At 39.9% G+C, this 16984-nt stretch overlaps 1 protein-coding gene across 5 annotated transcripts in view; it reads left to right on the top strand.

Annotated features, from left to right (window-relative positions):
• SLC10A7 (solute carrier family 10 member 7) overlaps window positions 1-10654 on the top strand; it is a 264504-nt gene extending 253850 nt beyond the window's left edge. For 4 of the 5 annotated variants that reach the window (XM_063108334.1, XM_063108336.1, XM_063108337.1 and 1 more), the window contains 2 exons: window positions 7569-7714; window positions 10602-10654. In XM_063108334.1, coding sequence (XP_062964404.1) covers window positions 7569-7714; window positions 10602-10631 — 176 coding nt within the window. In that variant the 3' untranslated portion in view covers window positions 10632-10654. Of the gene's footprint in view, window positions 1-7568; window positions 7715-10184; window positions 10221-10601 lie in introns of those variants that run through there. The other variant, XM_063108333.1, reaches the window with a different exon arrangement.
• Window positions 10655-16984: the final 6330 nt, after the last annotated feature.

The raw sequence follows: 16984 nt of genomic DNA, 5'->3' as shown, positions 1-16984 counted from the left end.
GTGAATTCAGGCAAATGAATCTTTGAAAGACAGGAAATGATCCAAGTGATTGGAGTATGCTATCTCCCAGCTAAATGGGATAGCAAGTGCAGTGTTAGACTTCAGAAGACACAAAGGGTGTTTTTCAATACATTTCCTCTCTTACTCCACAGTTTGATACTCATTTTAAATCTCATTTTCCTTTGTCCAGTTTCTTCCCTTCCTGTTACATCAAATATATTTTCACCCTATGAAATACAATCCTCTCCTAGAGGGGTGTGTGAATGTATGCTCCTTAATGTCTAGTGAAGAAACTAGCATTTGTTCTAAATCCTATCTTTTTCAACATAGGAAACATTACTTTAGCACCTATTCTTCAATAACCAATCATTGATGTATTGAGTAGCAGCCCCATGCTTAGGCATTGCAGGAGATTAAAAGAAAAATATAATATGTGAATACTTTGCCTATGTGTAGGGGAAGCCAAAATCTACACAAAGGAAAATAATGGTGACGTAATAGAAAGCTTGATTATGTGATGCGCCTGGGAAGAATGCCTTCATTCTTTGAAAGATGAAGAAATCAATAGGAAAGCCACCTTCAAGGTGGAGAAAAACGCAAAACTGAGCCTCAGTGAAGGGAACTCAGGTACGTACAGAGAAAGGACAAGATCCAGGCAGGGCTCCCCTTTTACACAGACAAGAAGGTGCCAGGCCTAAGCCAGTGACAGCAATTGGCAACTGAAAGTTTGGTTTACTGCAGTCAACATAGCTCAGTGATTAAAAGTAAACCCACTAAGGTCCAATTCTGTCTCTACCACCGACCAGGTGTATGAGTTTGGCAAGTTGCTTAACTGCTCTAACCCTCAGTTTCCTTATCTTTAAATGGGAAAATTGCCACCTCCTGCATACAAGGGCTGTTGTAAGGATTAAATGAGATAATGCAGGCAAAGTCCTCAGCATGCAGTAGTACCTACAAAATGGTGGTAGTAATAATTGTTTTTTACTGAAGTTGAATGGTCAGAGGAGTTGATGAATGGGCACTGGAGAGTCATTGCAGTCCTTGAGCAGGGTACTGGCTTAATTAATGGGGGTTTGGGGAAGATTAATCTGCTGTGGCTGGTAGGACTGATGAGGGTAAGAGTCTGAAGACAGGCAGTTGTGTCAGAGGCTGTACATATATAATCTTGGCTTGATTTTATGAGGAATTAAATTAGGAAGATGGCAGTGAAAACTGAGGGGAAATGGTAAATGAAGAAAGAATCTACAGAATGTGGTGGCTTTATCGAGAGGCAGAATGACAAATGGGATTTGTCAGATATGATCCCCAAGCCTTGAGCTATAGGAACTGGGTAAGCTAGTGACAGTAGGGGCTGCATGGGGCTGTGTGGCACTCACTCAGTGACTCATCTGGGAAGCTGATGTGGTCAGGCAAGAGCTACCAGAAAGCAGCAACCAAGAGTACAGGGACCTTGTCTGTGTTAGTCTCCTATATTCTCAGCACCTAGGGCAGTAATTCACATATAGCAGAGGCCCCAAATGTATCTTTTGAATGAAAGAATGAATGAGTGGATGGTGGGAACATTGTGCACCTTCAAGTAAGTAACCTGTAACAGTGATTGATGTGAAGCAGGTAGTTTTTATGTTGTGAACAATAGAGCAGCTTCAGTGGGGGTTAAATAAAACTCTATATTTAATCTAGGAAGGGGAATGTCTGTTTCTTAAGGAAAAATAAAAAACTGTTCATCCAATAGAAAGTAGTAATGGCTGAAACTTGCACACTGATACAAAGGGAATTTTCTAATTCAGAGAACATGAAATAGACATATTTAAAACGGGGAAAAAAATGTTCTTGTAGGTATTGTTTTATCCTTTCCATCCTGGGTATAGGATAAAAGAAAACCCTTACTTGCTTGTTAGAAGAAGAAAGCTCTTACTTGAAGTTCCTACTTGGCAGATGTCAGTTGAAAGCTGTGCTTATGGAATATGCTGCAGTGTCAAACTCTGTTGGATAATTTTAGACAAATGTGTCATGTGTGACATGGAAATATGGCATGCTGTACATTAGTGATTTCCCAAGTGTTTGGATCAGGTAGTAATGTGCTGAAAGAGTGCTCTTTATCTATCCACGCAGTGTACTTGTAGAGCAATGGGGAAATGCTTTTGGTGGAAATTACTTTAGTCAGAAAAAGAATCCATTTACAATATGTGCCTCCTAACATCTTTCAGACAATGCATTGTATTAAAGAGGCATTTTTTGATTAATGTTTTATAAACATTTTTCAGCATGACAGCTTAAAGTCCCTGTAAAATTGTAAATGCGTGCATAGTGTTCACTTCCATAAAGTCAAATGCCATCTCATAAAGTCTAGTTGAATCCTGTCAACCATGGTGACACAGAATCAGTACCTGGGAGCATTAAAATTAATTTGCTTCATTTATATTACTGCAGTGATAGCAAGATGAAAAGAGTCCTATATTTAAATTTTACTTTAAAAAGAAAACTCTTTCTAGTAAGTTTGTTTGGGTTTTTTAATTATTGCTTTTTTGTTGTTCTAATTAACGAATGTAGTGAAAATGGAGTGATAGTCTGCATACCAACTTGATGATAAAATCTGGAAAAATTCAAACCTATTCATTCAACACATTCCTTTTGAGCACCTACTGTATGCTCAAAGATGAAGAAGAAACAGTCACTGACTACGAAGCTCACAGCTTGGTGAGAGAGGTACACACAAGAAACAGGCGATGATAATAAATGCAGTGAACGCGAGGCTGGAATGCCCCAGCATAGACAAGCATGGAATAGAAAGGATTTAAAGGCCAGCCGTGGAACTTTTTGAGGATGGCTTCCCAGAGGAGGAGATTTAAGAACTGAGGGCTAAAGGATCCAGAGGAGTTGGGCAGGTCAAGAAGTGGGCGATGGGCATTTTAGGCACCAGAAGCCCAGGTACAGAGGTCTGGAGGGGAGACAGAGCATGGTGCATGGGCAAGGATGGGTGGGAGGAGCCACAAGGTGCTCTTCGTGGCTGACCACAGAGGTCAAAGAGCAGAAGAGTAGTGAGATTTAGAAGGAGGAAGGGCAAAAGTCACGGGCCAGGTCATGAAGTCCTTATACACCACACTTATCACTCCTGTGTGATAAACTCTTGTGTGATTTGACATAATCAGATTTGCACTTCAGGTGTTCATTCTGGTTGCAGAGTGGGAAATGGCTTGGACAGGACAAGCCTGAAGGCAGAAAGATGGATCTGGAGACAGTGTGGGAACTGCAACTGAGAGCTAACGGTGCCCTGAAGGAAGGTGATGGGGACAGAGGTGTGAGTGGTCACCCACATGCCCAATAAGTTACGTAAGTGCAGGGTTACATCACATCCTGCTTCCCTTCCCGGCATACCTAGCCCTTTCCAGATGAGTGCTAATTGAATGAATGAGTGAGTGATCAAGTGAATTATCAGAGCGAGTGAAGAGAACAGAAGCTGCTTCTGGAATAAGAGGTACAGCTAGTTTTCTCTGATTTGACATGAAGATCAAATTTTGCCAAATTCATGGCCAGGTAATAGAAATCACAGTATGGAAAGTGCAATGGTTCTTAGCAGGTTCCCAGCCTATCTCTATTGAGTTTCCAGTTGTTGCCCAGCTAATGCTGGGAACATGGCAAAGATGCCCTAAACAGATATTAAACTCACTGCTTCCAAATGATTGCCGCCATAGCATGGGACACTCTAACGTGGAAAAGTTAACTCTCGTTCTGCCTATCCCACCTCCTCTTTTTACTTTGACCTTGGAGAAAATGAAAATGTGCTGAGTAGAAGCTCTGCTAGTATTGCAGGGAGGGGAGGTGGGGAAGAGACTGAAAGAGAGCAGGAAAAAAGAAAGGTTGAGATAAACAGGAGATTGAGAAGAAACTGTAATAACTGAAAAGGAAAGTAGATTATTTAGTGATTTATAAGTAAGGTAGGTTTTAAGACCAAGGGAAAGTAAAGGTTTCCCAAACACATAACATACAACTTGAATCGCTGAAATGCCCCTGCTCCTGCTGAGTGATTGACTTGTGACCCCATCACATGAGAGTAATATACAGAGGACACATAAGAGAGACTTAAGCTTTGATGACTGGAAGCTAAGTTTTATTTCGCTGATATATTATTTTCAATCATATTTTTAACATTAGTCACTTGGGAGGTTAGTAGTAGGAAATTTGATTAATGACTAGCGAGAAGGTATTGCAGGCAAATAAAGTGGTGGGGAGAAATTTCTATTTAATTTGACAAATGTATGCAGCAGCTGCAAGTTATCGTGGATCCCTTCTCTTTTAGAAATAAGGCAAATGACTATCATACAAGGCCAAGTAAGGAAAGGGCCACTACAGTCAGTCAGGAAAACAGAATCCATCCTTTCAATACAGCCAGCCCTCTGTACTCATGGGTTCCACATCTGTGGACTCAACCGACCTTGAACTGAAAATATTTGGGGAAAAAAATTAACGTCTGTACTGAACATGTATAGACTTTTTGTCCTTGTTATTATTCCTTAAATGATACAGTGTAACAACCACTTACCTAGCATTTACATTGCATTAGGTATTATTATTATTATCATTATACGTAATCTAGAGATGCTTTGAAGTATACAGGAGAAGGCGTGTAGATTATATGCAAGTGCTACGCCATTTGTTATAAGGGACGTGAACATCCGCAGATTTGGGTATCCATGGGAGGTCCTGGAACCAATCCCTCATGGACACTGAGGGACCACTGTGTACGGAATTGATTAAACAGTGTTAGAAACTGAAAAGGGAAAAGGGGACAGTGAGGAAACAGGAGTGATAACTGCAGCAAGTAGCTGGAGCTGGGGGGACAAAGAGAAGAAGTTGGGCTTCTCAGAACCTAGAAGCTTGGAGGAGGAAGCAGCAGAGCGGGGACTCAGAGGAAGAGTGCTGCCCCTCTGGTGCTCGTGGCTCTTTGGGACACAGTGAGTTACAGGCTGGAGCTAAGTGCCCATGTCCTGAGGGTGCTGTAGCGGGAAGGGAGCCCAAGCACCTGGAAAGAAATCCCTCCTCCTTCTCCAGCCTTCCCCTAGTGCCCCTATTGGCAGAACCTTGCAGGGAGTGGGAGCCCCCTCTTGAGAGCAGTGTACAGAAGGGTGTGTTTGAAAATGAGAGATAAGAGCTGAAGAACCAGTGCAGGGCCGGAGAGAGCTTCATACAGTTGGGGATTAGTGCCCAAAGAAGGTAGAGGTCACTTACATACTAAAAGCTTCTTGAGGGTCAAGACTTGGCTATGTCTTTGAAACAGGGGCTCGCTTGCCACTGTGAAATCATAGGGAAATCCTGGTGTGGGTAGCAGGGGAGTTTGACGAGGTCTGCTGCCCCTGGAAGTGCTTCTGGGAGGACTTCAAAGGGAAGGAGTTCCAAAAGGACGGCTGGGTGAGAAAGCGTTCTGCATACCAGGCCCTTTTCTGCTTCGATGCCATATGCTGCAGTGTCATGGCATCTGGAACCGACCGTGCCTGACACAGAACTAGAAATTCATGTTGCCTGAGTTGCAGTTTGGACTCCACCACTGGGGAAGGTTAGGGGCTTCAGTTTCCGCATCAGTGACATGGTGAAAGTGGTAGTTTTCACTGCCCTCCAGGGTTATTGTGAGGCTTGGTTCAGTTATCATGGGAAAGCACTTGCCAGAATACGATGCCCATTAAGCACTTGGTATGCACTGACCATTACTACGGCTGTTATTGCTGACTTTGTGTACTTACTTGATCACATTAAAGTGAGTTTCTGATGTTGCTCACATTTAGATATCTTGAATATATTGCAATCCATTTTTGTATACTTATTGTAGCAGCAGTACATGATGCTTTCTCTATGGCTTCGCTTCTGAGCCCACTTAAGCTTGAAGATGACGTGGAGCCCAGAATCTCAGCCAAGAAAAAATAACTCAGGTGATTTAGTCCAGTAGCCACAGTCCTTGAATTTTGGTTATTTTTAGGGACAAAATATCTTCATACTTCTATCACTTCTCCCTTTAGCCTCACTTTTGCTCCACCCCCATCTCCCAATTTCTTAGCACCATCCCTTTGGGCCAAGGAATGAATACCCTTTTTTGGAAACAGGAGGAGTTGTATTCAGGTCTTAATATTTTCTCATCTTAGTAACTTTCCAAAACTGTAGTATCAGATGCTACTTTTCAACAATAAATGAATTTTTAAGTTTATTATTTAGAAAAAAAAAAGGAAAACTCTTTTATTTTGTTTTTTTATATTAGTGTGAAGATAGAAACTGCAAAAATCTAAACATGTATTTTGGAAGCTCTAAGAGACTGTGTTTGGGAAGAGTTAAGTGTTTTCAGTTTACGGCAATGATATGTGCGGCTGTGAAAAAGAAAGCAGCCATGAAATACATTTTTGCATAAAGGTTTGAAATTTATTAGAAGGTAAAAATAATTGAAAAAGCCAAGCCTTGCTTGTTGTGTTATAATAAAAAGTTATTTATATGCCATCATTGTGCACATTTAGGAGCTGAGTTCCTTTCAGAGGTCGTTCTCAGAGAAACAAGAAGAAAGCTAAGCTATTAAATCTGTTCATTTGAAAAAGCTGACATATGGACACAGCAATTCTGAAGACTGTGGCCATATCAAAACAATTGGTAATAATAGCTGAACTGCTAGTATCTGAATTTTATTAGTTACAGAATCTCAAAAAGGGATGTTCTATGGGCAGCGGCTTCTAAAATATACACACCCTGCCCTTGGTATAATACAATGGTAGACTTGCAAAGTAGTATTCATTTATCTGAGTTCCATTAAAACTTCCACTGTGGGGTTTAAACATTCAGCACTGATTTTACAATTCACCTGCCATTCACAAAATTGCATGAGCCTTGCTTGATGATTGTAAAGCACTTAGAGATCCTTGGCAAAGAGGCGCTGGGAGCGCGGCAACGCTCCCGCCGCAGGTTCGGATCCTATATATGAATGGCCGGTCCACTCACTGGCTGAGTGCCGGTCACGAAAAAGACAAAAAAAAAAAAAAGATCCTTGGCAAAGAGAACATGCAAACCGTTTGTTAAGTGTTCATTTGAGTAAAGTACCCTCCTACTTAGAGCAGTATATACCATACGTTATCTTACCAAATCCTTTCAACTCTCAAAAGTGAGCTTTGGGGCTTTGAAATGTTCCAGAAAGGGCTCCCTGAAGACCAACAGACTGTCTCACCACTAAGCAAGAGGAGATTCATTTTTAACCTCTCCTTACCAATATTTTTCAGCCTTCTTAAAGCAACTCCACTACACGCAATCTTCTCTCTTCTCCTTGTTAGACAGGCTGCTAATTTGCAGTAAGAGTTATCAGTGCCCTTGAACACTGACCACCTTTTCACTTTAATCTATTCTAGTCACAGCTTTATTTAGTGAGAGAAAGATAGAAAGATTTGGTGACTTATTTGAGACCTTCCCGTTTCAATTCTGTGAATACATACCGGGAAATGGTATGGTAATAACCTGTTCCAAAGTTCTGATTTCAATGGAACATGTCGTGAATTTGATGACAGACTGAATTTGCCTCTGGGTTTTCTGTCTTCTTTGGTCCCCAGGAGTTCCAATGCTGAAGATTGTGTTTGCAGGCCACGAGTATCTCTCTTTAATATCTGTGCCCTTGCTCATCTACCACCCAGCCCAGATCCTCCTGGGAAGTGTGTTGGTGCCAACAATAAAGTCATGGATGGTGTCAAGGCAGAAGGTAAGGCTCTAGAAAGATCTTATTTGTATCCAAATTAGATTGAAATGCTGTTGCTGAATCTGAACTATTTGTCCACTTCAGTTTTTGCTACATATCCTCATTCTCAGGTACATAGTTTCTTAACTAAATATAGTAGTAATGGGGCATTGATCCATTTTAATTTGAACAGGACAGTTGAGGATTAAACATTTTAAATTATTAAAGAAGACAATTATGCAGTTTTAAAAGGCTTTTTTTTAAATTCACTCATACTGAAGGACATATTGCATGGGGTAAAAGTTCAGTAAATGTACTCAAAATACCTACCCCCTCCACTCTGGGCACATCATTTTAGCCCCACCCAATCTTTAATGCATGTCCTAATTTCACATGCCTTTGTCATTATGATAGAACCTGGCTTTATCTAAATGCCTACTTTTAAAAAAAATGTTCTAGATACATAATAACTTCTTAGTACAAACTGTGTTTAGGCATTAAAAAAATAATTAAGTAGCAAAGGAGTCCACCCTTAGCTCAGAGTCTTTTTACATATTAAATATTTGTGGATTTGACTTCCTAAGTTATCAATCAAAATAAAGTCAACTGGGTGAGTCACAAGACATTTAGATGATGCATATAACCATGGTGGCACTCACAGAGCTGCCTCCTTCTCCGTGGCTTGAACCTGCCCAGGACTTATTTTTGTCTTGTACATGAGGCAGCAACTGTTATCAGGAGATGTGTAGGAAGAAGAGACATCCAATGAGAAAGTGCCCTATGTCATGTCATTAATATCCTAAAAATGGAATGGCCACAGTACCACCTATTGAGCTGCGTGTGTGCTAAGCACATCCCACCCTTTCCCTGGTTCAGAGTATGGATCTTGAGCCAGCCTGCCTGGGCTCAGAACACAGGCTTCCAGCTCTACCACTTTCTCACTGTGTGACCTTGGCATACATCACTTCTCTGCACCTCATTTTCTGCCACTATGTGACTAATGATAATATCTACACCCTAAAGGTGTAGAGGGTTGTGTGGCAGGAGCTTGGTAAAAGGCAGCTGCTATAACTATTGTTGCTGTCATTGTGGTTCATTACTGTCCGTCACGATGTTCATAGCAGGCTTTGCTCTCCCCATTTTACAGGTTAGGAGGCTCAGAGAGTTGAGCAACTTCCCCAAGGGCATGTGGACAGTTCAGTCAGTGCTGGAGTTAAGACTTGAACCCTGGTCTATTTGGCCCCCAAAATCTTCCCCCAGCATCACAATGACACTCCAGAGAGAAATATAACATCACTTTTCAAAAGCCCCCAGAAGCCTACCTGGGAAGTTTAGCCCATCCAACATGTTCGCTAATTCAGTTGTTTAACAGCGTGTTAGTGATTCCTGTTCTGCGCTGGGTACTACTTCGGCTGTGAGCTTCCTGCTCAGAGTTAGGAGAGGACCAATTTAGTACCTTTTTCTCTCCTTTACTAATTATCCCCTTTGAAAACTTCCATTTATATTTACGCTTAAGTTCATCAATGTGTATGTGCATTGTCAGTCGGAATTTGTGCATATAAATTTGGACAAAATGAAGAAAATTATTTGGAAATCCTAATATTCTTATCAATAATATGAAGTCATAGTATAAAGCAATTAATGACAATGAATTTTTCTTTTTTTTATTAAAAATATTTTAACATTCATTTGTGCATATTTGTGCAGTACAGTGTGTTGTTTCAATAAACGCATGTGTGCACAATGATTCGCTTAGGGTAGACAGCACAGCTTTGTGCCTGTTGATCCACTTCTCCTTCCCCCAAAACCCTCCCCTCCCAGCCTCTGGTAACTATTATCCTACTCTCTACTTGTATGAGAGCCACTTTTTTTTAGATTCCACATATGAGTGATATCACGTGGTATTTGTCTCTTTCTGCCTGACTTACTTCACTTAACATGATGGTTTCCACTTCCGTCCATGTTGCTGCAAATGACAGGATATCTTTTTTTTTGTTAATAGCCGAATAGTATTCCATTGTGTTTACATACCCCAGTTTTTTAATCCATTCATCTATCAATGGACATTTAGGTTGATTTCATCTCATGGCTATCATGAGTAGTACTGAGATGAACATGGGAGTTCAGGTATCTTTTTGATATTTGATTTCATTGTCATTGGGTATATGCCCAGCAGTGGGATAGCTGGGTCGTAAGGTAGATCTATTTTTAGTTCTCTAGGGAACTTCCATAGTTTTCCACAATAGTTGTACCAATTTACACTCCTACCAACTATGTAGGAGAGTTCTTTTCTCCACACGCTCACCAGCATTTGTTATTTTCTGTCTTGTTGGTAATAGCCATTCTAACTGGGATGAGATGATATCTCATTGTGGTTTTAATTAGTCTTCCCTCTAGGTGTTTAAAAGCTCTGCAATTTATTCTACAGAGTAACAAAAGCATTTTCAAAAGGGAGACTAAACTGGACAATGCTGTTTGTTTTCCCTTTATATAGAAACCACTCCAAACCAGGAGGTCACTGGCTAACTGAGAATAATACAGAAGGCCCAGAATATTTATGCTTGGCATTTGACCACTAAAATAAATACAAAGAGCCCATCCTCAGGGTATCCCTGAATGCCTCCTTCACTTTGCAAACAATACTGATTAAGTCCCACAGCCACCATCTAGCACACAGCAGAACTGTAGGAGTAGCCAGGCTGGGCTGGGGGCAGATGGCAAGGTCTGCTGGCCAGTGAAGTGGGCAGGTGAATCTGTTTATATCCAGAGGTTTGAATTCTTGGCTATGTAATGCTATCTGGGTGGGCCTCTTCTTCCTTCTAGTGGCATAAATTACCTAGTATTAATCGATGTTTTCACTTTGCTAATGGATCCTGTCCTACTCTGAACACCATGTTTTCCTTTCTTTCAGGGAGTGAAGCTGACGAGGCCGACAGTATAACGAAGGAGACGCACTTTCTGTAGCAATGTACATGTGTACAGGATTGTACATACAAACAGTTCTGAGAACTTGTGCTTGTGAATGTTGCTTCGATGCATATTTTATTTTTTTACACAAAAATATGATATACCTGTTTAAGTGCCTTAAAATGTATTTGACAAGAGCATAATTTCCAAAACATACTTCATTGGTTTCTGCCAGGGGTGGTACAGTATTTTGGTACCTTTTTTTTTTCCTAACACAGGAAACAGTCATAGTAAGTGACAAAAAAGCAAACATGCTTTCCCTGCACCACCTTTTGTGCAATACAGCTCTGTAATAGTTACTGTAATGTTTGAAATGAGGTCACACCGTCAGGAAGATGCCCTTCTGATGACAGTGAAAATTTCCAAAGGCTTATTCACGCAGACTTTGATTTACTGTGTGACTCTTTTTTCTACAACTGTGACATGCCTCTTCCCTATCAACTCAGCAGGGGTCATAGATCGAATAGATGCTGGAAAGCATATGATATCTGCATGCCTTGACATCATTTTTTTTCGACATTCCTTCAGATAGTTTCCACACACAAATTTCTCAGTCCCATTGTAAGAGAGTGTGGTGTTATATGTCTTAAATTTATTATAAGCTGCTTCAAAGAAACGGCCTGATGTTTGAGTTGAGTGAAGTGCGTGAAGTTTTGAGGTAAACTACAGGATTTGGTTTTGGGAGATTTTAAATTATATCTCTCAATATGTTTTTCGTCTTTTTTCTGTAATTTCTTTCTTACCTGTCTTCCAATACATTTGCACACTCATAACAGCCAAATGTGAGATACAAATATGTTGCAGACAGTTTGAGAACAGTGACAAGTAATGATGTATTAATACCCACATTCCACAACTGGGACCAAATTTTTTTTCCTGTTACACAGATGTGCCAAGCACTTTCCAATATGCCCCTTTTTGCCAGAAGCAGCCTATTACATCCCTGAATTAAGCACACTTAAGGCATCTGAGACAATTTATTAAAGAGAATTGAAATGTTTGTAACATTTTTTAAAAAATTAAATCATATTGCTCCTGTGAATATATGAAAATATAAAGGTCATGGATACAAACAAATGTTACATATACACATTCTGTCTAGCCAGATGGAAAGAAAAACTGGCACAGAAAATGCAAAACCGTTCATTAACCAAAATATCAGGTAAAATTAGTTCCTAACTGGGCATCAGCTTTCAAAGGAGTATCCAATATTTGCTTCTACTATGGCTGGAAGAACTTTAACTGGACCCAAATAGAGAATAAAGCAATGTATAGAATTAAGAGAACGCTTTTTCTGTCTTTCCTGCATACCAGTCTGTCACATCCTCTCTGCGTGTCCTTTCTTGACCTGACAGACAGTACTGGCATCCTGAGTGTCACTGAGGCCAAGCTCTATCCTTGACAGCTGTTTTGGTGGCGGTGGGGAAGCCCAAAACAACAAAAATCATTCCTTAGAAACTTAGCAAGTTTATCAGTAGTGTAAACTTATATTATTGTTTCTACCATATCTCATCATTTGTTACTTCTGACATATTTCAATATCAATGAACCTCATAAATTTCACAAGAATTATTCTCTGTGTAAATTTTAAGGCTATTGCCAGACCCTGCAAAAATCTATACTAAACAGGCTTTAGTATATACACTGTTATTAAGAATTTCACTTGTGTCTAAAACTACAGTAATTTTGCTTGATCTTTGTGATGCTTACCTAGGGAGCACAGAAGGGTTTTCGTGTTTTGTTCCTACAAGCTTCTTTGAATTTCACAGTAAATGGAAATACTTGTGTCTGTCTGTCTGTCTGAGCTATCACAAAAGTCTTTCTCTCTAGCATTAGAATATTGATTTCTGCCCCACTCCCAACTTATCTACCTCTATTTTCTAACACCTATACTAGGTGTGATTATGGGATAAAACTCAATTGAAAATGCTATGATAACATTTTACCTTTTGCTTTAAAAAATGTGTTTTGTTTTCAAATAATCTTTACATAGTGAATTTTGGTGGCTTTAGTGATATGTTTATGACTATTTCTTTTTTTACGCAAATGCTGTGGCATATTTTTCCATAAGGAACAAAAAATAAAATCAAAATTTATTTTTGATTCATGCTGATTGGGATTTTATTATTCAGAGCTTAAAATATTTTGTTATGTTTATGAACTGTCAGGCTTTGTTTTATGCATTTGTTTTGTCTAAATGTTTTCATGAAAGAAATAAATTATATTTATGTTTACTCATTTTTCCACCTGAATTTTTTAAAAACTTATTGCTGTGAAATTTAATTTTTTAATAGGTGATGATGTTAATCTTTTCACATGTTCTAAGTTTTAAATTTTTCATGGATTTTTTTAAACAAATTTTTCTTATTCTGTTTAAAACTAACACACCTCTGACCAATGTTCAGTGTTTGTTTATGCTAAATACCAAATTTTTCCAAAGGATTGGTTAAGTAATGAAGGGGATCATTTATGATGAATGGAAGATGAAAATAATTCTATTATTAAACAAGAGATGTTTCAGAAATTACACCAGAAGCTGTGACTTATTTTTAACCTGGTTTCAGATGCACTCGTAATGCCTTCTGAGTGTCTTTAGTTTTCTCTTGATCCGTCCCAGCGCTATTATATCACTGTGCTTAAATAGACATAAACTTCACAGTCTCCCCAGGTGTCTATATTGGTGCCTCCACTACACCATGTTAAAATCCAAAAGAAGCCTTTGCCATTTTATTATAGATATATTTTTCTCTGCATCAGTTTGAGAATCAAAAGACAAAAACATATTCAACATAAGGGACAAAATTTAGGTGATGTGAATTTTCACTAACCTTATATTTTTGAGGAATAGGAAAGATGGAACCTTAGAATGCCTTTCCCAAACCCAGAGTTTGTTTGGTGAGCAATTTACTGTGTCTAGAGTTTCATACTTTTGTGTTCTTGTCTTTCTGTCTCCATGACTTTGAAATCCCGTTCCCCTGGATGCCTGACAGAAGTGTCACCTCCTCCACGGGGCTTTCCTGTCTTCCCAGCCAGTGCTAGACTTGCACCCTTTGACACACCTTAGAACTGTCCCTAAAGTCTTCTGAAACCTTCGCATAACGTCATCATTACTTTATATTCCTTTCTCCTCCAGCAAGATCCCTATTGCCATTTCTCTACAGTGCCTAGCACGATGCCTGGCTCAGGGTAGTAACAAGAATAACATGTACTGACTTCCCAAATTGTGATCTCAGTAGGTAGGACATGAACCTTCAAAATTATGAGAGCTCTCCCCTACATATAGATCATTACTAATTTACATGGAAAACTGACTTTTTTACTGCTATTTCTATCCAGAATGAACTGTGAAGCAGTGCTTGTTTCTACTCATAGAAATGCATTACTTCATAGCTATGCAAATATTAACTCTCCAAGGCAAGACCGCCCCATGTGATATGCAAATAACTTTCATTTTATACGCTTTGACAGAACAATAAACCCTCAATAGTTCAGGCTAAATCAAGTTAGGTGGATCTGAATTAGCGAATACTTTATATACATAAAAAATAAAGGATCTCCTTATATAAATTCTGATATACTACTATAAAAACTAGATTAAAATTATTATTATTGTTGTATCATTGGCTTGTATATAAACAATATACAAAATGTCTTCTAAGGCTTTATTCTCTTTAACAAATCTTACTTACACTATACAACAGTTTTTCTCAAATGTAAGTAAAATACTAACTGCACTTAAAATGGAAAAAAATTCTCATAGACCCTGGAGAACTTATCTTCAGACCCAATTATGAAAAACTGTTAAACATTCAATTCCGTCCCTGTAACGATCAATTGGTGCCAGTGTGCTCGTCACCACACATGCAGATGACGGTGCTGGAGTCGCAGGGCTACGCTGAGTCATGACAGTCATCCAAGGGATCCCACATCTAGGATCCCCTTACAGGACGCTCCAGCACCTCAAATTCCGTGGCCGTTCTCTGCTGTGCCCTCCACTGACCCACACGTGGAACTCGGCTCCAGTCCCTTGGCTTCTGCAGATGTCTGAACACACTGAATGTTTGGGGTTGTACAAACTTAAAATTGAACTAGACGTCCTGCTCCCACCCATTTCCCAACCGCTCTGCCACTGCCACTTCTCACTGACAGCCTTCCCTGGAGCTCCGCCTGCCAGCCCCATTACCAGCTCTTCCCCTCCCCCTCCCTTCTCTTCTCTTTCCTTTTCTCCCCAAACCCCAAATTCACAGAAATTTAGCTATCGCATGCTCATTCTCTAGCTTCCCGAACGTGCCCTAGGGCCTACTTGCAACAACCGTGGGAAGCTTTAACAAGCCATCCTGCCTTAGGTGGCTATAGGACCTCACAGAGGCTTTACAGTTTCTGTCTTCCTCTCGCTGAGGCTGGCTCGTGTGCCTGAACTAGGCCTTGGAATGAGGCAACATGAGGATTCATGTATGTCCTGGACAAGCTGCACCCAAATGTCAGGGAGGAGAGGACGGAGTATGTGGCTCTTCTGGATACACCAGAAAAATGGGCAAAGGATATAAATGGGAAATTCACAGAAGACGAAATGAAAATAGATAGTACACACATTTTTAAACATTTAAACTTACCATAGCTTAGGGGAATATACATTTAAATGAGATACTATTCTTCTCCTATAAAAAAGATTGACAAAATTTTAGAGTCTGATAATGTCCCAACACTGACAAGGGTGTGGGGTGAGGGCACACATGCCCTGCTAGTGGGAGCCTAAATGTGATGGAGTTTGTGGAGAGCTATTTATCAGTACTAGCAAAAGCTTAACTATACGTGTTCTTCAATGAAATGCTCTTTCATTTCCGGGAATCTACCCTGCAGAAATAAACAAGTGCACAAGGATCTATTGACAACGATGTTTTCAGAGCACTGATAAGGCTGAAATTTCCCAAATCAGGGAAATGTTTAAATAATCAATGGTATTATGTTCTTATTATAGAACATTTCTGAGCCATTAAAGAAACGAAAGTACATTACCTTGTAATAACGATATACTGTTGAGTGGGAGGAAAAAGTAAATTTCAGGAAAAAGTACACATTTTTATTCCTGTTCTTACAGATCCCATTTTTTTCATTAGATAAAATATATGTTACATATGTGTAGGGACGCTACATGCATTAAAAACATTAGAAAGGATAATTATAACACACTTATGGAGCTCTTTCTTTGTGCCTGGCGCTATTCTGAGCACTGCACGCCATCACATTTAACCCTCTCAACAACGCTGTGAGGTAGGTAGTGTTATCCAAAACTGAGTCACAGACTCAGTGGCTTGCCCAAGACTGCGAAATTAATAAGTCAGAGCGTTTTATTCACTGTTCAACTATATTTAACAGTGGTAACTCCAAGGAGGCAGAAATGCAGAGGAGGTGTTTAATTTTACATTTTACCTTAATCACACTTTGGAGGGGTGATGATAAGCATGTCACATAAACCTGTCCTACCTCTGCTACTTTATGAGGGAATGGCCTAATTCAGGTCTAGTCCATGTCACATTTGTCAAGCTAAACGTCCTTTGGCTGAGAAAGATGAAGCCTCTACGCGCAGCCTCGGTGGCTGAGGCCAAGCCCAGAGAAGCAGACTGTTCTACAAACTGAGGTGAGAGTTTTAAGTTGAACTAGACAATGTGGGAAGGGGGGCTAAGAAGCCCAAGATGGGGAAGGAGAAAGAAGAGAGGAGCAAAGGAGAGGAGAGGACTCGGCAACGTGGCTAGAGACTGAGACACCGGCGAGAAATGTCTGATGGAAGAGTGGCCAAGGACCTCCTGAAGACAGTAACCAGCTACTGTGTGTTAATACACGTGAAGCATTTAGGAGAAGGCCTGGCACACACTTAGCCTATGTAAGTGGCGGTGGTGGTGGTGACCATTAACATCATCATCATCATTATGAGTTATTTGCCCTTTTTGCAGTTCTAAAACACCTGCACTTCCTCCCCTGCTAAAAACCCTTTAGTAAAGATCTGCTTTACATCAGTTTTTCATTCATTTGTCAGAAAATGAAGTAAAAGTTTCAACATCCATCAAGTGGTGATATAGGGAAAAGTAGACTGTTCCAGTAATAAAGACACCAAGTCTCAGGCAGGAATTCTGTGCAAGAGATGATCATTAGAATGGAAGCTTCTGGAAATCTTGAGGAAAGACTACTTCCCACCAAACATAGAATTCATTCTCAAGTCATTATATTCAAATATAAGTTAATATGTAATCAGATGGATTGAAGGATTGTAACAATATTGCTAATATTCAGTGCTCTGATTTGTAGCACTGCTGATTTCTGTGCTGTAAA

Source organism: Cynocephalus volans, chromosome 9 (genome assembly GCF_027409185.1).
Source record: "Cynocephalus volans isolate mCynVol1 chromosome 9, mCynVol1.pri, whole genome shotgun sequence".
NCBI classification, from domain to species: domain Eukaryota; kingdom Metazoa; phylum Chordata; class Mammalia; order Dermoptera; family Cynocephalidae; genus Cynocephalus; species Cynocephalus volans.
This window is presented reverse-complemented; position numbering and strand designations above follow the sequence as displayed.